Here is a 16,372-nt window from a genome sequence, read left to right as displayed (position 1 = left end):
ATAAATAATGTTTGCAGTGTAATTTTATAGCTGTTTAAATTTTGGTTTAAGTTTACATTATACAAGTAAATTAAATATTGCAAAGTTGAAAGTCCACATTTTTTTTGCTTTATTACTGTTGAGTGAGTCTTCTTAAAGGGACACTAGCTGTCAAATTCATGTTCACCAATTTGACTTAAATTCTCATATGTTGTAAATATTTATAACAAAGTATAACATTTTTCCAAACTATCAAACGTATAAAATATACAATTTACAGGCCATGGTCTCAATAAGATTTAGCTTTATCTAATTAAATTTCGAGTTGACCTTCTACATGTTCTATGACCATATAAGCGATGTAAACATAAACATAGATACAAATAGATTAAGCAGCTCGTGCAGTCAGATTTTTATAGGTCTACTTAATTTTGTATTTATAGATTAAAAATTTACGTTTATCGTCGTTTTTTCCTAAATAAGAATGATTTTTTGTGGATCGAATCAGTCAATCAAATTATTTACCTTTGTTTCACTTTCAATGTTGACATTCTTTTCCTTTAAATAACCGTACACGGACAATGCATGCCTTATTCTATCTCTTTCTACGGGTTAAATTGGAGTTCACATGAATACAGTTTTTAATGAGGTTGAGTTATTCACTTACAAGTGAATAAATCATTATCAATTTTTATTAGCTTGATTTGACAAAATTGAACCATTTTAGATGCTAAAAGTGAATAATTATTTCACTTTCATTAATGATTGAACAAAAAAAATCATACTATAGATTTTTTTTATATATCTATTAGCTAGTGCCCCTTTAAAAAGACTAGTTCATAGGGGAATATATATTTTTGACAAGTTTTGCAAACATTAGCCAGGTTAGAAAAAAAAACATGTTTATGTTATCTGCAGTATAATTGTGCTCCAAAATTTATCAAACTTATTGATCAGTCAAACATCAAAGCTGGACTATGTGCACACATTGTGAGAATGATTCCAGATGAAATTAAGCAGAATGTGTAAAAAATGCACCATTCCTGCTTATAAAAAAAGATGTGGTATGATTGCCAATGAGACAACTCTCCACAAGAGACCAAAATGACACAGAAATTAACAACTACTCCAGCTACTGTTGATGTCTTGGAAGAAGATTGGCGATGATCATCTGTTTTTGCATATAAATTACTAGGAATCATTCTTGAAACCACTTGAATTGTGGTACAACAAACTTGACATATTTAGAGGAGTACAGTTTGGATCAAGTTGTGCAAATATCAACAAAATTAGACTGGAATCGGAACTCTTTTCCATAAAAAATATATCTAGATTTTTACTTGTGCAATCAGCCTATTTGGTGTTGTAAATATTATTTTATGGTGTTCATATTAACTATAATATATCCAATGTAGTGCTGTATTCGTTAAAGATGTCACACTATAAAAATAATCGGTAATCAGTAAAGAAAAATGAATATTTTTCATAGAATCAATGGATTCCTGTCTCCAGGCTAAACATATATTACTAAAAATTCTGACTCCTACAAGATATCACAAGATTTTTTTTAAATTTCATTTCAGTGTGGAACAATTTTGGCCACTATTGAGCATTCCGCAAATCTAAAGAAACTGCTCATCCAGAAGAGAAGAGATTAGACAACACCTTTTCCTCAGTTGTTTTAAACCTTAAAAAATGTCATGGCGATGCCCGTTTTGTATTCTGTGATAACTAAACAGATGCAAACTTATGATGTAACCTGTTAAAAGTTTTAAACTTTAATAAATTTGATCACACTCAGGGGAGACATTAAACACAGTCAAAAGAGTGTTATCATGTATTTCCATCGTTCTAAAAATGCTTGAAATATTTGTCACTGGAGGTAAGCAAAGTCATTAAATAATATAATTCCAGTCGGATTTGTGACACACGTTTCAAAGACCTTCCATCATAATCAAACTCACACAGTCTTTAAACAAACACAAATGCGCAATCTTAATCTTTAACTCATATCAGCATAGTAGCTGTTACCAAGAATTAGAATGTTAGTAGAGAAAATGTTGTGAAACTTGAATTATACCGCAACCCAATGACACAAATAGCCAAACAACATTAAGAGTACATCATACAGACAGTTTCTTTACAATATGTTTTTTTTAAGATCTTTCCAATTAAGTCAATACATTGATCGACGTCCAATCCCCAAATGAGACAATATCTGACAATATCTAATTTTTGGCAATAGGAAAAACAAAAACAAAAATTCTTTCGAATCAGTATTTTAAAAGCTCAAATCGAAGAACACACATAGAGTATCCAGGAACTGTTGTCTGTAATGAAAACAATTGTTAAATGTGGTAAAAATTGCAATTTTAAAAATGGTGCAAACAAATTCCAGTTCTTTCCTGTTACCAAAGTGAATCAATTTTTAAAAGTTTCTTATCGGAATAAGGAATAAGTTAAAGGTACTTTTTGTGGTTTACTAGTATATATGTTGCAATAGTTTACTAAATGCCAATTATTTATTTTAGCATTTTGAATACAAAAGTTAAGAAATATACTAAAATATAGTCCAATATGTCGGTAACATGAAAGAATCTTGAGTAACAAGACAGTGTAAATAACAGGAAGAATTATTTTTCATAAAAAATGCTTTATTTCATAGTTAAAGAAAAATACATCATTTCAAATTGGTCACAATTGGAAGATTACAGCAAGCAATGTCATTTATCTTTTGAAACTGTATTTGCAAGATGGAAAATCTGCCCAGGTAATGAAAAATTCTAAAATAAATTCCTTTCTGTTACCATCTACTATACTAGGATGCACAATGTTCTCTGCTGTTATCAAAAGTAAAAAAAATGTCTTTTCATTCAATATATACAGTATATTATGTTGAGATTTATTAAATTCGATGTTTGTAACTTGTATTAAATGAAATGGTTGGCATATAGATTAACTTTATAATCCATCTGTGAAATTGTCTTTAACATCCTTCCTGTTACTAATTATGGTTATGCTGTTACTTTTGATCAGGTAACATGACAGAACGTAACAGATAGGAATTACACAGTTCTTTTTGTTAGCTCACGTGGCCCGAAGGGCCAAAGTGAGCTTATGCCATCACTTGGCGTCCGTCGTCGTCCGTCGTCTGTCGTCGTCCGTCGTCTGTCGTCGTAAACTATTTCAAGAATCTTCTCCTCTGAAACTACTAGGCCAAATACTTCCAAACTTTAACTGAATGTTCCTTAGGGTATCTAGTTTATAAATTGTATCCGAAGTTTTGATCTATCAACAAACATGGTCGCCATTGCTAAAAATAGAACATAGGGGTCAAATGCAGTTTTTGGCTTATAACTCAAAAACCGAAGCATTTAGAGCAAATTTGACAGGGGTAAAATTGATTATCAGGTCAAGATCTATCTGCCCTGAAATTTTCAGATGAATCGGACAACCCGTTGTTGGGTTGCTGCCCCTGAATTGGAAATTTTAAGGAAATTTTGCTGTTTTTGGTTATCATGAATATTATTATAGGTAGAGATAAACTGTAAACAGCAAAAATGTTCAGCAAAGTAAGACCTAAAAATAAGTCAACATGACTGAAATGGTCAGTTGACCCCTTTAGGAGTTATTGCCCTTTATAGTCAATTTTTAACCATTTTTCATAAATCTTAGTTATCTTTTACAAAAATCTTCTCCTCTGAAACTACTGGGCCAAATTGAACTAAACTTGGCCACAACCATCATTGGGGTATCTAGTTTGAAAATTGTGTCCGGTGACCTGGCCAACTAACCAAAATGGCCGCCATGGCTAAAAATAGAACATAGGGGTAAAATGCAGTTTTTGGCTTATAACTCAAAAACCAAAGCATTTAGAGCAAATCTGACACGGGGGTTAAATTGTTTATCAGGTCAAGATCTATCAGCCCTGAAATTTTCAGATGAATTGGACAACCCATTGTTGGGTTGCTGCCCCTGAATTGGTAATTTTAAGGAAATTTTGCTGTTTTGGTTATTATCTTGAATATTATTATAGATAGAGATAAACTGTAAACAGCAATAATGTTCAGCAAAGTTAGATTTACAAATAAGTCAACATGACCGAAATGGTCAGTTGACCCCTTTAGGAGTTATTGCCCTTTATAGTCAATTTTTAACTATTTTTCGTAAATCTTAGTAATCTTTTACAAAAAATCTTCTCCTCAGAAACTACTGGGCCAAATTAATCCAAATTTGGCCACAATCATCTTTTGGATATCTAGTTTAAAAAATGTGTCGGGTGACCCGGCCATCCAAACAAGATGGCTGCCACGGCTAAAAGTAGAACATAGGGGTAAAATATCAAAAACCAAAGCATTAAGATCAAATCTGACTGTGGTTGAATTGTTTATCAGGTCAAAATCTATCTGCCCTGAAATATTCAGATGGATCGGACGACACGTTGCTAGGTTGCTGCCCCTGAATTGGTAATTTTAAGGAAATTTTGAAGTTTTTAGGAAATGTGAGCTTTTCTCATCACTTGGCGTCCGTCGTCGTCGTCTGTCGTCGTTAACAATTTTTCAAACATCTTCTCCTCTGAAACTACTGAATGGATTTGGATGAAACTTAGGGAGCTACCATTTGATTTTTATGGGGGGGGTGCTAGGATGAAAAATTTTGTCCTACATTTTTTTTTAGCTGTAATCTCTGTCCTGCCTTTTTATTTTTCACTCTGTTCGGTCCTGCCTTTTTTTTTTTTAGTCTATCCTGACTTTTTTTTTACCTAAATTGTCGTCCTGACTTTTTTTTTTTGCAAGTGTCTCATCCTGCCTTTTTTTTTACTCAAAACTCCTGTCCTGCCTATTTTTTTCAAATTTCATCCTAGCCCCCCCATAAAAATCAAATGGTAGCTCCCTTAGCATGATTTTTCCTTAGATTATTCTGCACAAAGTTTGTGCTTCGATTTTTGATCCGTCAAAAAACATGGCCGCCGTTACTTAAAATAGAACATAGGGGTCAAATGCAGTTTTTGGCTTATATCTCAAAAACTAAAGCATTTAAAGCAAATCTGACATGGGGTAAAAATGTTCATTAGGTCAAGATCTATCAGCCCTGAAATTTTCAGATGAATCAAACAATCCATTGTTGGGTTGCTGCCACATAATTGGTAAATTTAAGGAAATTTTGCAGTTTTTGGTCATTATCTTGAATATTATTATAGATAAAGATAAACTGTAAACAGCAAAAATGATCAGCAAAGTAAGATCTACAAATAAGTTAATATGACCAAAATTTTCAATTGACCCTTTAAGGGGTTATTATCCTTTAATGACAATTTTTCACAATTTGTTCATCATATTTGCTAACTTTAAAAAATCTTCTCCTCTAAAACTACTCAACCAAATTCAACCAAACTTCATTTGAATGATCAGTAAGGTGTATAAAATAAAGTTTGTGTTTTATTTTCTATTTCGTCAAAAAACATGGCCGAAGGCATTGTTTACCAGGTGAGCGATTCAGGCTCTTGAGAGCCTCTTGTCTTTTTATTCGAATAGTGTGGAAGTTTACTTCCATCTACATATCGATTTATAAGATACTATAAAACACATTTACTGTTAAAGTGCTGATAATGAAATATTCTCAGGAGGTACACAAAAAAGGATGCCACAGGAAAGAACAACAAAAATTTTCTCTAAATTCTGATCTTTGGGGAGTTCGGATTTTTCAAACTGGGTGGCAATGGCCTATTCATATGGAGTCATACTTTTAGGAAATGGTGCTCTTCTTATAGTAATACAAGAAATAAAATCTTGGTCTCTCAAACATTTCCACAGGTGAAAAAAAAAAAACCAGCGGTAACAGGAGGGAAATGACCCCTTGTGACAAAATTTAAAAGACCCTTAAAAATGCAAAATTTTATCACATGCTTTAGTTTTAATAAAATCAGACCAGATAAAACCCATTTGAATTGGGCGTTTCAGTTGTTTTTCTATAAAATTTGGATTCTCAATGCTCTTCAGCTTTGTATTTGTTTGACTTTATAACTATTTTGATATGAACGTCACTGATGAGTCTTGTGTAGACGAAACGCACGTCTGACGTACTCGTACTAAATTATAATCCTGGTACCTTTGATAACTTTTTTCTTAAATGTGTCATTTCATTGTCTCTTATTTGTTCTCGGACGTGTATGAAAAGACAATTGTTGTCAATAAACGCAAAGAATATCTAGCATCGACATTTTGGTAACGCTGTTTAATAACTGACACAGCTAATCATTTAGGTGCAATACTAATTACTATTGTTAAATAACTGACACAGATAATCATTCAGGTGCAATACTAATTACTATTTACACACAATACATTAATACTCCTTTGTGATATACTAGTATATGATTCTTTTTTGAAAAGTGAACCAAAAAGTCCATCCTATATATTGTTTGAATACATTTTTTGACGGCGGATCATATGCCTTGTTGTTTCTGACTGCTTTTAAATGTAATTTTAACATTTTTCCATATTTTGAATTACTTTCAGAGGCGGATTTAGGGGGGGACCAGGGGGCCCGGCCCCCCCCCCCCCTTTGGGGAAAAAAATTGGTTGCTTATATAGGGAATCATTGAAGCGTGACTGGAGCGGGCCCCCTCTTAGGTCAGTCAGTGGGCCCCCACTTATGAAATTTCTGGGTCCGCCACTGACTTTAGTACTTGTTTCTGTCCATATTGTACAGCAATGATCAAAGAGAGGAAGTACATATCTTTTATAAAAAAGGTAGTGGCTATTTTGCCGGTGCCGTCAAAATTGCTTTGTCAAAATAGCCATTGTTTGCCTGCTCTGTCAAAATACCTTAATTTAAGCCGGCAAAATAGCTTTTTTCTAAAGAATTAGATATTTAACCGGCACCAACAATATAGTGAACTTGTTGCTGGTGCTGAAAAAAAAATAGAAAATATGTTAGTTTGGTGGCATTTACCCTGTAAGCTTACGCCAGGTTAAAAATTATCTTAATTGAGTACACTTATGCAATTCCAATGATTGACTATTTTTTCAAAAGCAAGTTTAATTTAAATATTTTTGATTTTTTAAGCTTTTTGATTGACTTTGTTATATGGTATATGCCCGCGTCACACTGTCCCGATTTTTACTCCGATGGCAACACGATTATAGAATTTTCAAAATCGGGACTGATCCATCGGACAGTTTTGACATTACGATGTCTACACGAATGAATCACGAAGCTACCCGAAGGTCTTACGATGGTAACACGACTTCGTGAAGACCTCGTAATCCCGTCGTGTTGCCATCGAATAAAAGTACGAAGGCGACAAGATGGAACTACGACGGCAATAAATCCAGCTAAGTTAATGTAAGTTAATTTTCGCGCTAAAATACATTTAAAGTGCCATGCGCGATATGCACTGGTCAGTCTAATACGACAGTTAAGAAAGACGTTCACAAAACATGGAGCTCATATCATATGATGGATCATTCTATGAGAACAAGAAAGGCGACAGCGTTGTTTCTATTAATTCAAATGGAACAAGAAGATCAGCTATTACAGGCTCAGGATTTACTCTTACAAGTAAAATATTATTTTTTGTCAATTTTTCATATCAAGTAACATAATGAAAATCATAAACGCGCCTCGTACACCAACACTCAGGTACACGTATATAGGGAAACCAACTTTTTCTTCATTATTCTGATGTTTTATGTATCGTCTGAGTTGTTATCACACGAATGTTTACTCCATAACCATTTTGTTTTCTATATGTCATATTTTGTGCCGCATTTGTTGCTTTCCCCACATCCTTCCTTTTGTCTATATCACTAGTATTATGATATTCTCCTGGAAAGAGCTCTTTTTGAATAAAAGTGATCAACGAACGCATTACCTTACCTTTAAGATAGATCAGTAAACATGGGCATAATTATGGGTTCACACATTTTACAGTTCAAACAAGGCAATGCTGAGCGAATGTAGGACAGAAAGTCACAGGACAAAAAGTCACGGACAAAAAGTCACGGACAAAACGTCACAGGACAAAAAGTCACAATTCAGTTTTTCTGATTATTTTCTTTGAATAATAAACGCTTCTTTTTACAAAAATATTTTTGTTTTTTTCTTGACTTATTGTAAATAAACCAACTTTGTAAACAAAATTTATCAAAAAAATATCAAAGATGATCAAATAATTGTTAAAAAAAACAAAAGTCAGAGTGGCTTAGCACTTAAATGGCTTCGTAGTGCCAAAAAATATATCATTTTTCAAGCATAATGACACATTTCCTAAACTTTAATTTAAATATCTATAATACTAAAATTACGAGGTCCAATTTGTCCGCTACCGATACCAATAGTATATTCACCTGTTACCTATTACCTTATCTGTACGTTCCGCATCTGACAGGCGCACCACCAAACGTTGTATTCAGGATTAATTATGCTATATACACGGGTCGTAACCACAGGGTTGACACTACTAAATTGTCAAATTGTTACCTATTGTAGTATTTTAATCAGTAAGACTTTCTAAGATAACAATACGAATACTAAAAATCTGGACTAAAAATAAGGCGTATACTGAGGTACAGTTTTCAATTTGTTAGTGGGCATGACGTAAAACAGCGAAGCAAATAATTCAACTTTATTTATAACTTATATAGGACAATGCTGTTGATTAAAAAATACTCCATTCCAAGACCTTTTGTTTTCCAAATAATAAATATTATTGTTTCAGTTCGACGGGTTCAAACAGAAAGACTTGAAAGCAGAGAAAACTGTGTATCTTATAATCGGCATGACTTTATCAGATAACAATACTAATACTAAAATAAGGCTTGCGCATAGTTATATACTTTAATTCAGTCACGGACCCGTGATATCACGGGTGTGTTCTAGTATGTATTAAAAAGTAAATATTTCAAGATATTTCTCTTACAAATTCAAACAATTGTCAACAAATCATTTGTGACTTTTTGTCCTGTGACTTTTGTCCTATAAAATTTGTGACTTTATGTCCTGTGACTTTTTGTCCTGTGACTTTCTGCCCGTTTACCTGCTGAGCGTGGCATCCCCTCGTATGTAACATATTGGGGACACGACGTCTTTTAGACATCGTATGGCCATCGCGCCATCATCGTAATCCATCGTGTAGCCTTCGTAATCCATCGTGTAGCCTTCGTTATCCATCGTGTAGGCTTCGGCTGAGATATGAAGCTTAAATACCCGTCTTCGGTTAGCCTTCGTATGTCCATCTTTTGCTATCGTATACAATTTCGGCACCATCGTATAGACTTCGTTATTCATCGTACTTGCTTCGGTCACTTTTTGGTATTTTAACGAGATCGGGACCAACTTCGTACGAACTTACAATTTTCGCATTCGGGTGTCCATCGTATATAAAAATCGGGACAGTGTGACGCGGTCAATAATATTTTATCAAATTAATGATGCAATGAGATAACTTTTCTTTTTCTTTATAACACACATTTATTCTTATGCATACATAAAGCATTAGACTGTTACTGACTGATTTTTATAAATAATTACAACAACATGATAAGTTATGATCATTGCAATAAATGGATGCTCAATATTTTTTTTCTTTTTTTTTCTTACTCTACATTCATAAAAGTTATTTATACCTTGACTGACAAATGTTTTTAAACGATTATACATGTATGTGTCTCAAATGATATAGATTTGGCTGTTCACTTATTTAACTACTGGAACATCTTCTCTATACCTATGTATATGGTTTATTGAGAATAAAGATATATAACATACATCAGTAATTATTTAATTCTTTTATGTTGACAGTGCATATTTTCATAGAACTTTATTAAGTTTCACTCTTCACAACAAATTCACTATATTGCTGGTGCCGGCAAACTTGAAAGCCATTTCTATAGGCTATTTTGACGTTTTAAATAAGGATATTTTAATTTTAAATTTGCTATTATTTTGCACGCAAAATAGTCACCGCATAAAATAAAAAAAGCATGGAGTTGAACGAGAGCACACACACTTAAAATGGGGGAACATAAGTTGATAAATTAAACAATCCACATTCTTTCGACTATTTATCAATTTCATATTAATAGCAATAACTTCACTTCCACGGCCCCATGTGCGACGATATTGGCATTATATTGAGAGCAGATAGTGACGTCGTCGCCTCTTTGATTGTGTCGTATTGTTGCCTTGACGTTGATTCTATGGTGTATGAGAGGAAGCTTCTGTCGAACGTTTTTCAGCATGTAAGTAATGTCTTTCTTTGTTGTACTTTGGATAAACATATACGTTTAAAAGAACCCTCCATTATATACAGATTACCATGTTATGTTTCCAGATCACAGCCCTTAAAAGCAATTCAAATTCAAGAAATTGACTTCGCCGCCAATTTCGTACATATAGGACGATATAGTCATAGACAATCGAAATGTTTTATTTGAAGAGATGATAGATAGAGTTCGTTTCAAAGATGAAATAGTTATCAAAAGTACCAGGATTATAATTTAGTACGCCAGACGCGCGTTTCGTCTACATAAGACTCATCAGTGACGCTCATAACAAAAGAGTTATTAAGCCAAACAAAAAAGTTTGACTAAAGTAGAAAATGTAAAAAAAAAAAAAAAAAAAAAATAAGATTGATTCGAAGATACGACTTTCAAATAGTTCAAAAAGTAGATATGTCCAGAAATGTGTCCGTATATGAAATTATCTAATTCAATACCGTATCTCTTCGAACTTTCTTGTTACTTTTTCGAAGGGTTGATGTTGTCTTGCTTTTGCTGCATGGCGATTAAAATACTGAAACGAGTTTATGACAATTGTATTACAGTATTACAGATTGTTGGTTGCTTAACGTCCAGTGGCAGTAGCTCATGAGTATGTTTCCTAAGTTGAAATTTATTTCAATCATCATCGGCTTTCTACGAAAATGGACAGATGATAAGGACAACAATCTTGCTTATTTTACCGCAAATATAAATGTTTTTAATATGAGCAGAACAAATTTGTAGTATGTAGTTTCATGGCAACTCTGAGGCAGCCGCATGCTTTTGATTGCTGGTAAAAAGTAGAAAATTTCTCACTTGTCATTTCGTTCTCACCCTCAATATGTTTGAAATATTGGCCACTGGATTTCAAGCTAACAGTTAAACATTTTTAAAAGCAGAGATAGCTGAGATCTGATATTCATATATAAATTTTATTTTAATATGCATATTCCATATGTCTATCTAAGACACTTAATAATAATGAGTATACCCAAAACTCTTAATAATTTCCCACTATAGATTTTTATTTTAGCGTGTTTTTGTTGAGTCTGCGACTACAGAAAACTCAACTTAGGGATAGTGATCCGGCCTCTGCGTTTAGTAGCTTCTTAAAAGATTAATATTTTAGAAGGTAGAAGATCTTGATTCTTCCTACTTTGTATACAGATGCCTCATGTTACGAAGTTTCCGTCTGTCATATGTCCATTGTCCTTGACCTCATATTCAGGGTTCAGTGACTACTAAAAAAAAGTTAAGATTTTTAGTTTTCTTAATGAGTATAATAGGATAACTTTATTTGGTACGTGCGTACCTTTCAAGGTCCTCCTGCCTGTCATATAATTTTCATTTGACCTCTACCACATATCATTGATCGTTGAACAAGGTTAAGTTTTTGTGGTCTAGTCCGTTTCTCAGATACTATAATCAATAGGTCTATTATATCATTTGGTCTATGGAATAATTGTTAGGCGTACATGTCCAACTGGCAAGGTGTCATCTGACCTCAACCTCATTTTCATGGTTCAGTGGTTCAAGTTAAGTTTTTTGTGTTTTGATCTGATTTTCTATCACTATATGCAAAAGGTCATCTATATCTGGTGTATGAAAATATTTTATGTTTTACATGTTTTCCATGTTTTATTTGACCTAGACTTTATTTTCATGGTTCATTACTCAATGTTAAGTTTAAGTTTTTTTGTCTGTCTTTTCAGCTCAACTGTATTTGGTGAATGGAATAATTGTAAAGTGTATGTCTGCCAGAAATTATCATCGGACCATGACCTCATTTTCATGGTTCATTGATCAATATTAAGTTTTCATGGTTAAGTTTGTTTCTTAAATACTAGGTGCAATAGGTAAACTATATTTAAAGCATACATGTTGTATGGAATGATTGCAAGGTGTACATGAATTTCCAGTTTGGTTTATGTAACCTTGACTTCATTTTCTTGGATCATGTTAAGTTTTGGTGTTCTTGATATACTGTTTAAACACTGTCCCAGGTTATTTAATGGGAATGGCACCAGCGAAAATGTTCAACTCTTCCACATTCTGTATGAGCCTGTCCCAAGTCAAGAGCCTGGAATTCAGTGGTTGTTGTTTGTTGTTGTATATTTTATTGTAATTGTTTTTTCTTCTTTTGGTTTGTAATTAGGCCTTTAGTTTTCTGGTTTGTTATTATTTCACATTTGCCATTTTGGTGCCTTTTATAGCTTACAATGTGTGGACCTATAGCTGTTTATGTTTACACTGTTTGATTTCTGGTTGAGATTTGCCTGATTTGCAATTATACCACATCTTACATGTCTTATTTTTATATCATTATTTACTGTCGCTTAAATGTCTCAAGAGAATAATGCAAAGAGAACTCTGCCAACAACCAAGTTAAGTACAATATGGATTAAAAGAGGGGCGTAAAAGGGGGTATCTGCAAGGAAGAACACAAAATAACATTGCCATTTCACAATGAGTGAACAATTAAAAAATTCTTGCACATTGATCTTTTTACCAATTTCACGAAACACAGTGAATATTGAACTTTTTTTGTGGCTGCATGGGAAATAAAAAGGGCAAAACACGTTGCACCAAAAAAACCCTTTACCAACCCCTTCAAACCCAGTACATTGAACCTGATGGGATTCCAAATCAGTTTACAGATATGACCTACACTATCATAATACTGTAAATTTAGAAATTATTGCGATGTTTTTATTATTGCAAAAAATTTGACAGGGTTATAATTGCACTACTTTTAACTCACATTTCGAAATTTTATATATGAATTAAACAGGATTTTTCTCAATATTGCAAAAATTAAAAATCACATTTTAGTCTTAATTAACAAAATCGGAATTATAAATGCATGCAATAATTTCTGAATTTACAGTACTTATTAATCAAGATCATAAGATGATTTTTAAAAGGTCATTTAGTAATAATCATATGGACAATTGCTTACATTACAGTAGGTACTACTAAATTATGGTCAGCCATAAACCAGGCAGATGGATATAGTGATTGTATATATTGGTACATAAACATGCATCTCTTTTGTTTCATCCAGAATTTGTGGAAAATAAAACTAGAGGCTCTAAAGAGCCTGTGTCGCTCACCTTGGTCTATGTGCATATTAAACAAAGGACACAAATGGATTCATGACAAAATTGTATTTTGGTGATGGTGATGTGTTTGAAGTTCTTACTTTACTGAACGATTTTGCTTCTTACAATTATATCTATAATGAACTTTGCCCATTAGTAACAGAGAACTATATTTGGTAAAAATTTACATATATTTACCAAATTAATGAAAATTGTTAAAAATTGACTATAAAGGGCAATAACTCCTTAAGGGGTCAATTGACCATTTAGGTCATGTTGACTTATTTGTAGATCTTACTTTGCTGAACATTATTGCTGTTTACAGTTTATCGCTATCTATAATAGTATTCAAGATAACCAAAAACGGCAAAATTTCTTTAAAAATTACCAATTGGAGGGCAGCAACCCAACAACCAGTTGTCCAATTCATCTGAAAAATTCAGGGCAGATAGATATTGACTTGATTAACAATTTAACTTCTTGTCAGATTTGCTCTAGATGCTTTGAATTCATAGTTATAAGCCAAAAACTGCATTTTACCCCTATGTTCTATTTTTAGCCGTGGTGGCCATCTTGGTTGAATGGCCAGGTCATCGGACACATTTTTCAAACTAGATACCCCAAAGATGATTGTGGCCTAGTAGTTTCAGTGGAGATTTTGTAAAAGATTACTTAGATTTATGAAAAATGGTTAAAGATTGACTATAAAGGGCAATAACTCCTAAAGGGGTCAACTGACCATTTTGGTCATGTTGACTTATTTGTAGATCTTACTTTGCTGAACATTATTGCTGTTTACAATTTATCTCTATCTATAATAATATTCAAGATAATAACCAAAAACAGCAAAATTTCCTCAAAATTACCAATTCAGGGGCAGCAACCCAACAACCGATTGACCGATTCATCTGAAAATTTCAGGGCAGATAGATCTTGACCTGATAAACATTTTTATCCCATGTCAGATTTCCTCAAAATGCTTTGGTTTTTGAGTTATAAGCCAAAAACTGCATTTTACCCCTATGTTCTATTTTTAGCGGTGGCGGCCATCTTGGTTGGTTGACCAAGTCACGCCACACATTTTTTAAACTAGATACCCCAAAGATGATTGTGGCCAAGTTTGGATTAATTTGGCCCAGTAGTTTCAGAGGAGAAGATTTTTGTAAAAGATTAATTTAATTTATGAAAAATGGTTAAAATTGACTATAAAGGGCAATAACTCCTAAACGGGTCAACTGACCATTTTGGTCATGTTGACTTATTTGTAGATCTTACTTTGCTGAACATTATTGCTGTTTACAGTTTATCTCTATCTATAATAATATTCAAGATAATAACCAAAAACAGCAAAATTTCCTCAAAATTACCAATTCAGGGGCAGCAACCCAACAACCGATTGACTGATTCATCTGAAAATTTCAGGGCAGATAGATCTTGACCTGATAAACATTTTTATCCCGTCAGATTTCCTCAAAATGCTTTGGTTTTTGAGTTATAAGCCAAAAACTGCATTTTACCCCTTTGTTTTATTTTTAGCCGTGGCGGCCATCTTGGTTGGTTGACCAGGTCACGCCACACATTTTTTAAACTAGATACCCCAAAGATGATTGTGGCCAAGTTTGGATTAATTTGGCCCAGTAGTTTCAGAGGAGAAGATTTTTGTAAAAGATTACTTTAATTAACGAAAAATGGTTAAAAATTGACTATAAAGGGCAATAACTCCTAAACGGGTCAACTGACCATTTTGGTCATGTTGACTTATTTGTAGATCTTACTTTGCTGAACATTATTGCTGTTTACAGTTTATCTCTATCTATAATAATATTCAAGATAATAACCAAAAACAGCAAAATTTCCTCAAAATTACCAATTCAGGGGCAGCAACCCAACAACCGATTGACCGATTCATCTGAAAATTTCAGGGCAGATAGATCTTGACCTGATAAACATTTTTATCCCTGTCAGATTTTATCTAAATGCTTTGGTTTTTGAGTTATAAGCCAAAAACTGCATTTTACCCCTATGTTCTATTTTTAGCCGTGGCGTCCATCTTGGTTGGTTGACCGGGTCACGCCACACATTTTTTAAACTAGATACCCCAATGATGATTGTGGCCAAGTTTGGTTTGATTTGGCCCAGTAGTTTCAGAGGAGAAGATTTTTGTAAAAGTTAACGACGACGGACGCCAAGTGATGAGAAAAGCTCACTTGGCCCTTCGGGCCAGGTGAGCTAAAAATACCAAATGAGCACTTTATCCTTTATTACAATATTAACAAGTTACAACAATCTTATATTCACATAACTTGTGGTTCAACAAAACAGAACTGTCCTTATTTACATACAAGATTCAAAAACATATGTATACATTTACATTTTTCAGTTCCTGTTTTTAAATCCAAGCTGCCTTCACTGAAAGTCAACAGATGTATATTTTTTTTTGTTTTAATGACTGTTGACCATTATTCTTCATAATAGTTCCAACAGAATCAAATAGCCAGTGCATCACTTTGTATTTCATGACTGAGTTGGGTTTGTAGATCACTGAGTTTTTTCTTCAGCACGGATAATGTTGAAAACATAATATTCTCAGGTCTCAGTGAACCACATGATTCAACATTGTAGAAAAATTTGTTAGCTTTTCCAAGAGGATTTGGTTCTGCTTGTACTGAAACAGAACAACAAAGTTATTAAGATTTATGAATATATATGTACTAGTTGAACAGAAAGAAAAATTCTGGTAGTCTGTTGTTATTTATGTATTATTGTCATTTTGTTTATTTTCTTTGGTTACATCTTCTGACATCAGACTCGGACTTCTCTTGGACTGAATTTTAATGTGCGTATTGTTATGCGTTTACTTTTCTACATTGTCTAGAGGTATAGGGGAGGGTTGAGATCTCATAAACATGTTTAACCCCGCCGCATTTTTGCGCCTGTCCCAAGTCAGGAGCCTCTGGCCTTTGTTAGTCTTGTATTATTTTTAACTTAAGTTTCTTGTGTATAATTTGGAGTTTAGTATGGCGTTCA

General features: G+C 33.4%; 2 protein-coding genes across 2 annotated transcripts in view; one reads left to right on the top strand and one right to left on the bottom strand.

Annotated features, from left to right (window-relative positions):
• The first annotated feature begins 10,112 nt into the window (after window positions 1-10,112).
• LOC143078827 (serine/threonine-protein kinase Nek7-like) overlaps window positions 10,113-16,372 on the top strand; it is a 21,211-nt gene continuing 14,951 nt past the window's right edge. Inside the window, exon 1 of the mRNA XM_076253815.1 lies at window positions 10,113-10,223. The gene's annotated coding sequence lies outside the window, so the exon portion shown is untranslated. The remainder of the gene's footprint in view (window positions 10,224-16,372) is intronic.
• The window catches only part of LOC143078831 (DNA-directed RNA polymerase II subunit RPB3-like), a 23,890-nt gene continuing 23,106 nt past the window's right edge, over window positions 15,589-16,372 (bottom strand). The window contains exon 8 of the mRNA XM_076253819.1: window positions 15,589-16,010. Within this exon, the coding sequence (XP_076109934.1) occupies window positions 15,832-16,010 (179 nt within the window). The 3' untranslated portion in view covers window positions 15,589-15,831. The remainder of the gene's footprint in view (window positions 16,011-16,372) is intronic.

This window comes from Mytilus galloprovincialis, chromosome 6 (genome assembly GCF_965363235.1).
Source record: "Mytilus galloprovincialis chromosome 6, xbMytGall1.hap1.1, whole genome shotgun sequence".
NCBI classification, from domain to species: Eukaryota; Metazoa; Mollusca; class Bivalvia; order Mytilida; family Mytilidae; genus Mytilus; species Mytilus galloprovincialis.
The sequence above is the reverse complement of the archived record's forward strand: the minus strand, read 5'-3'. Positions and strand labels throughout refer to the sequence as shown.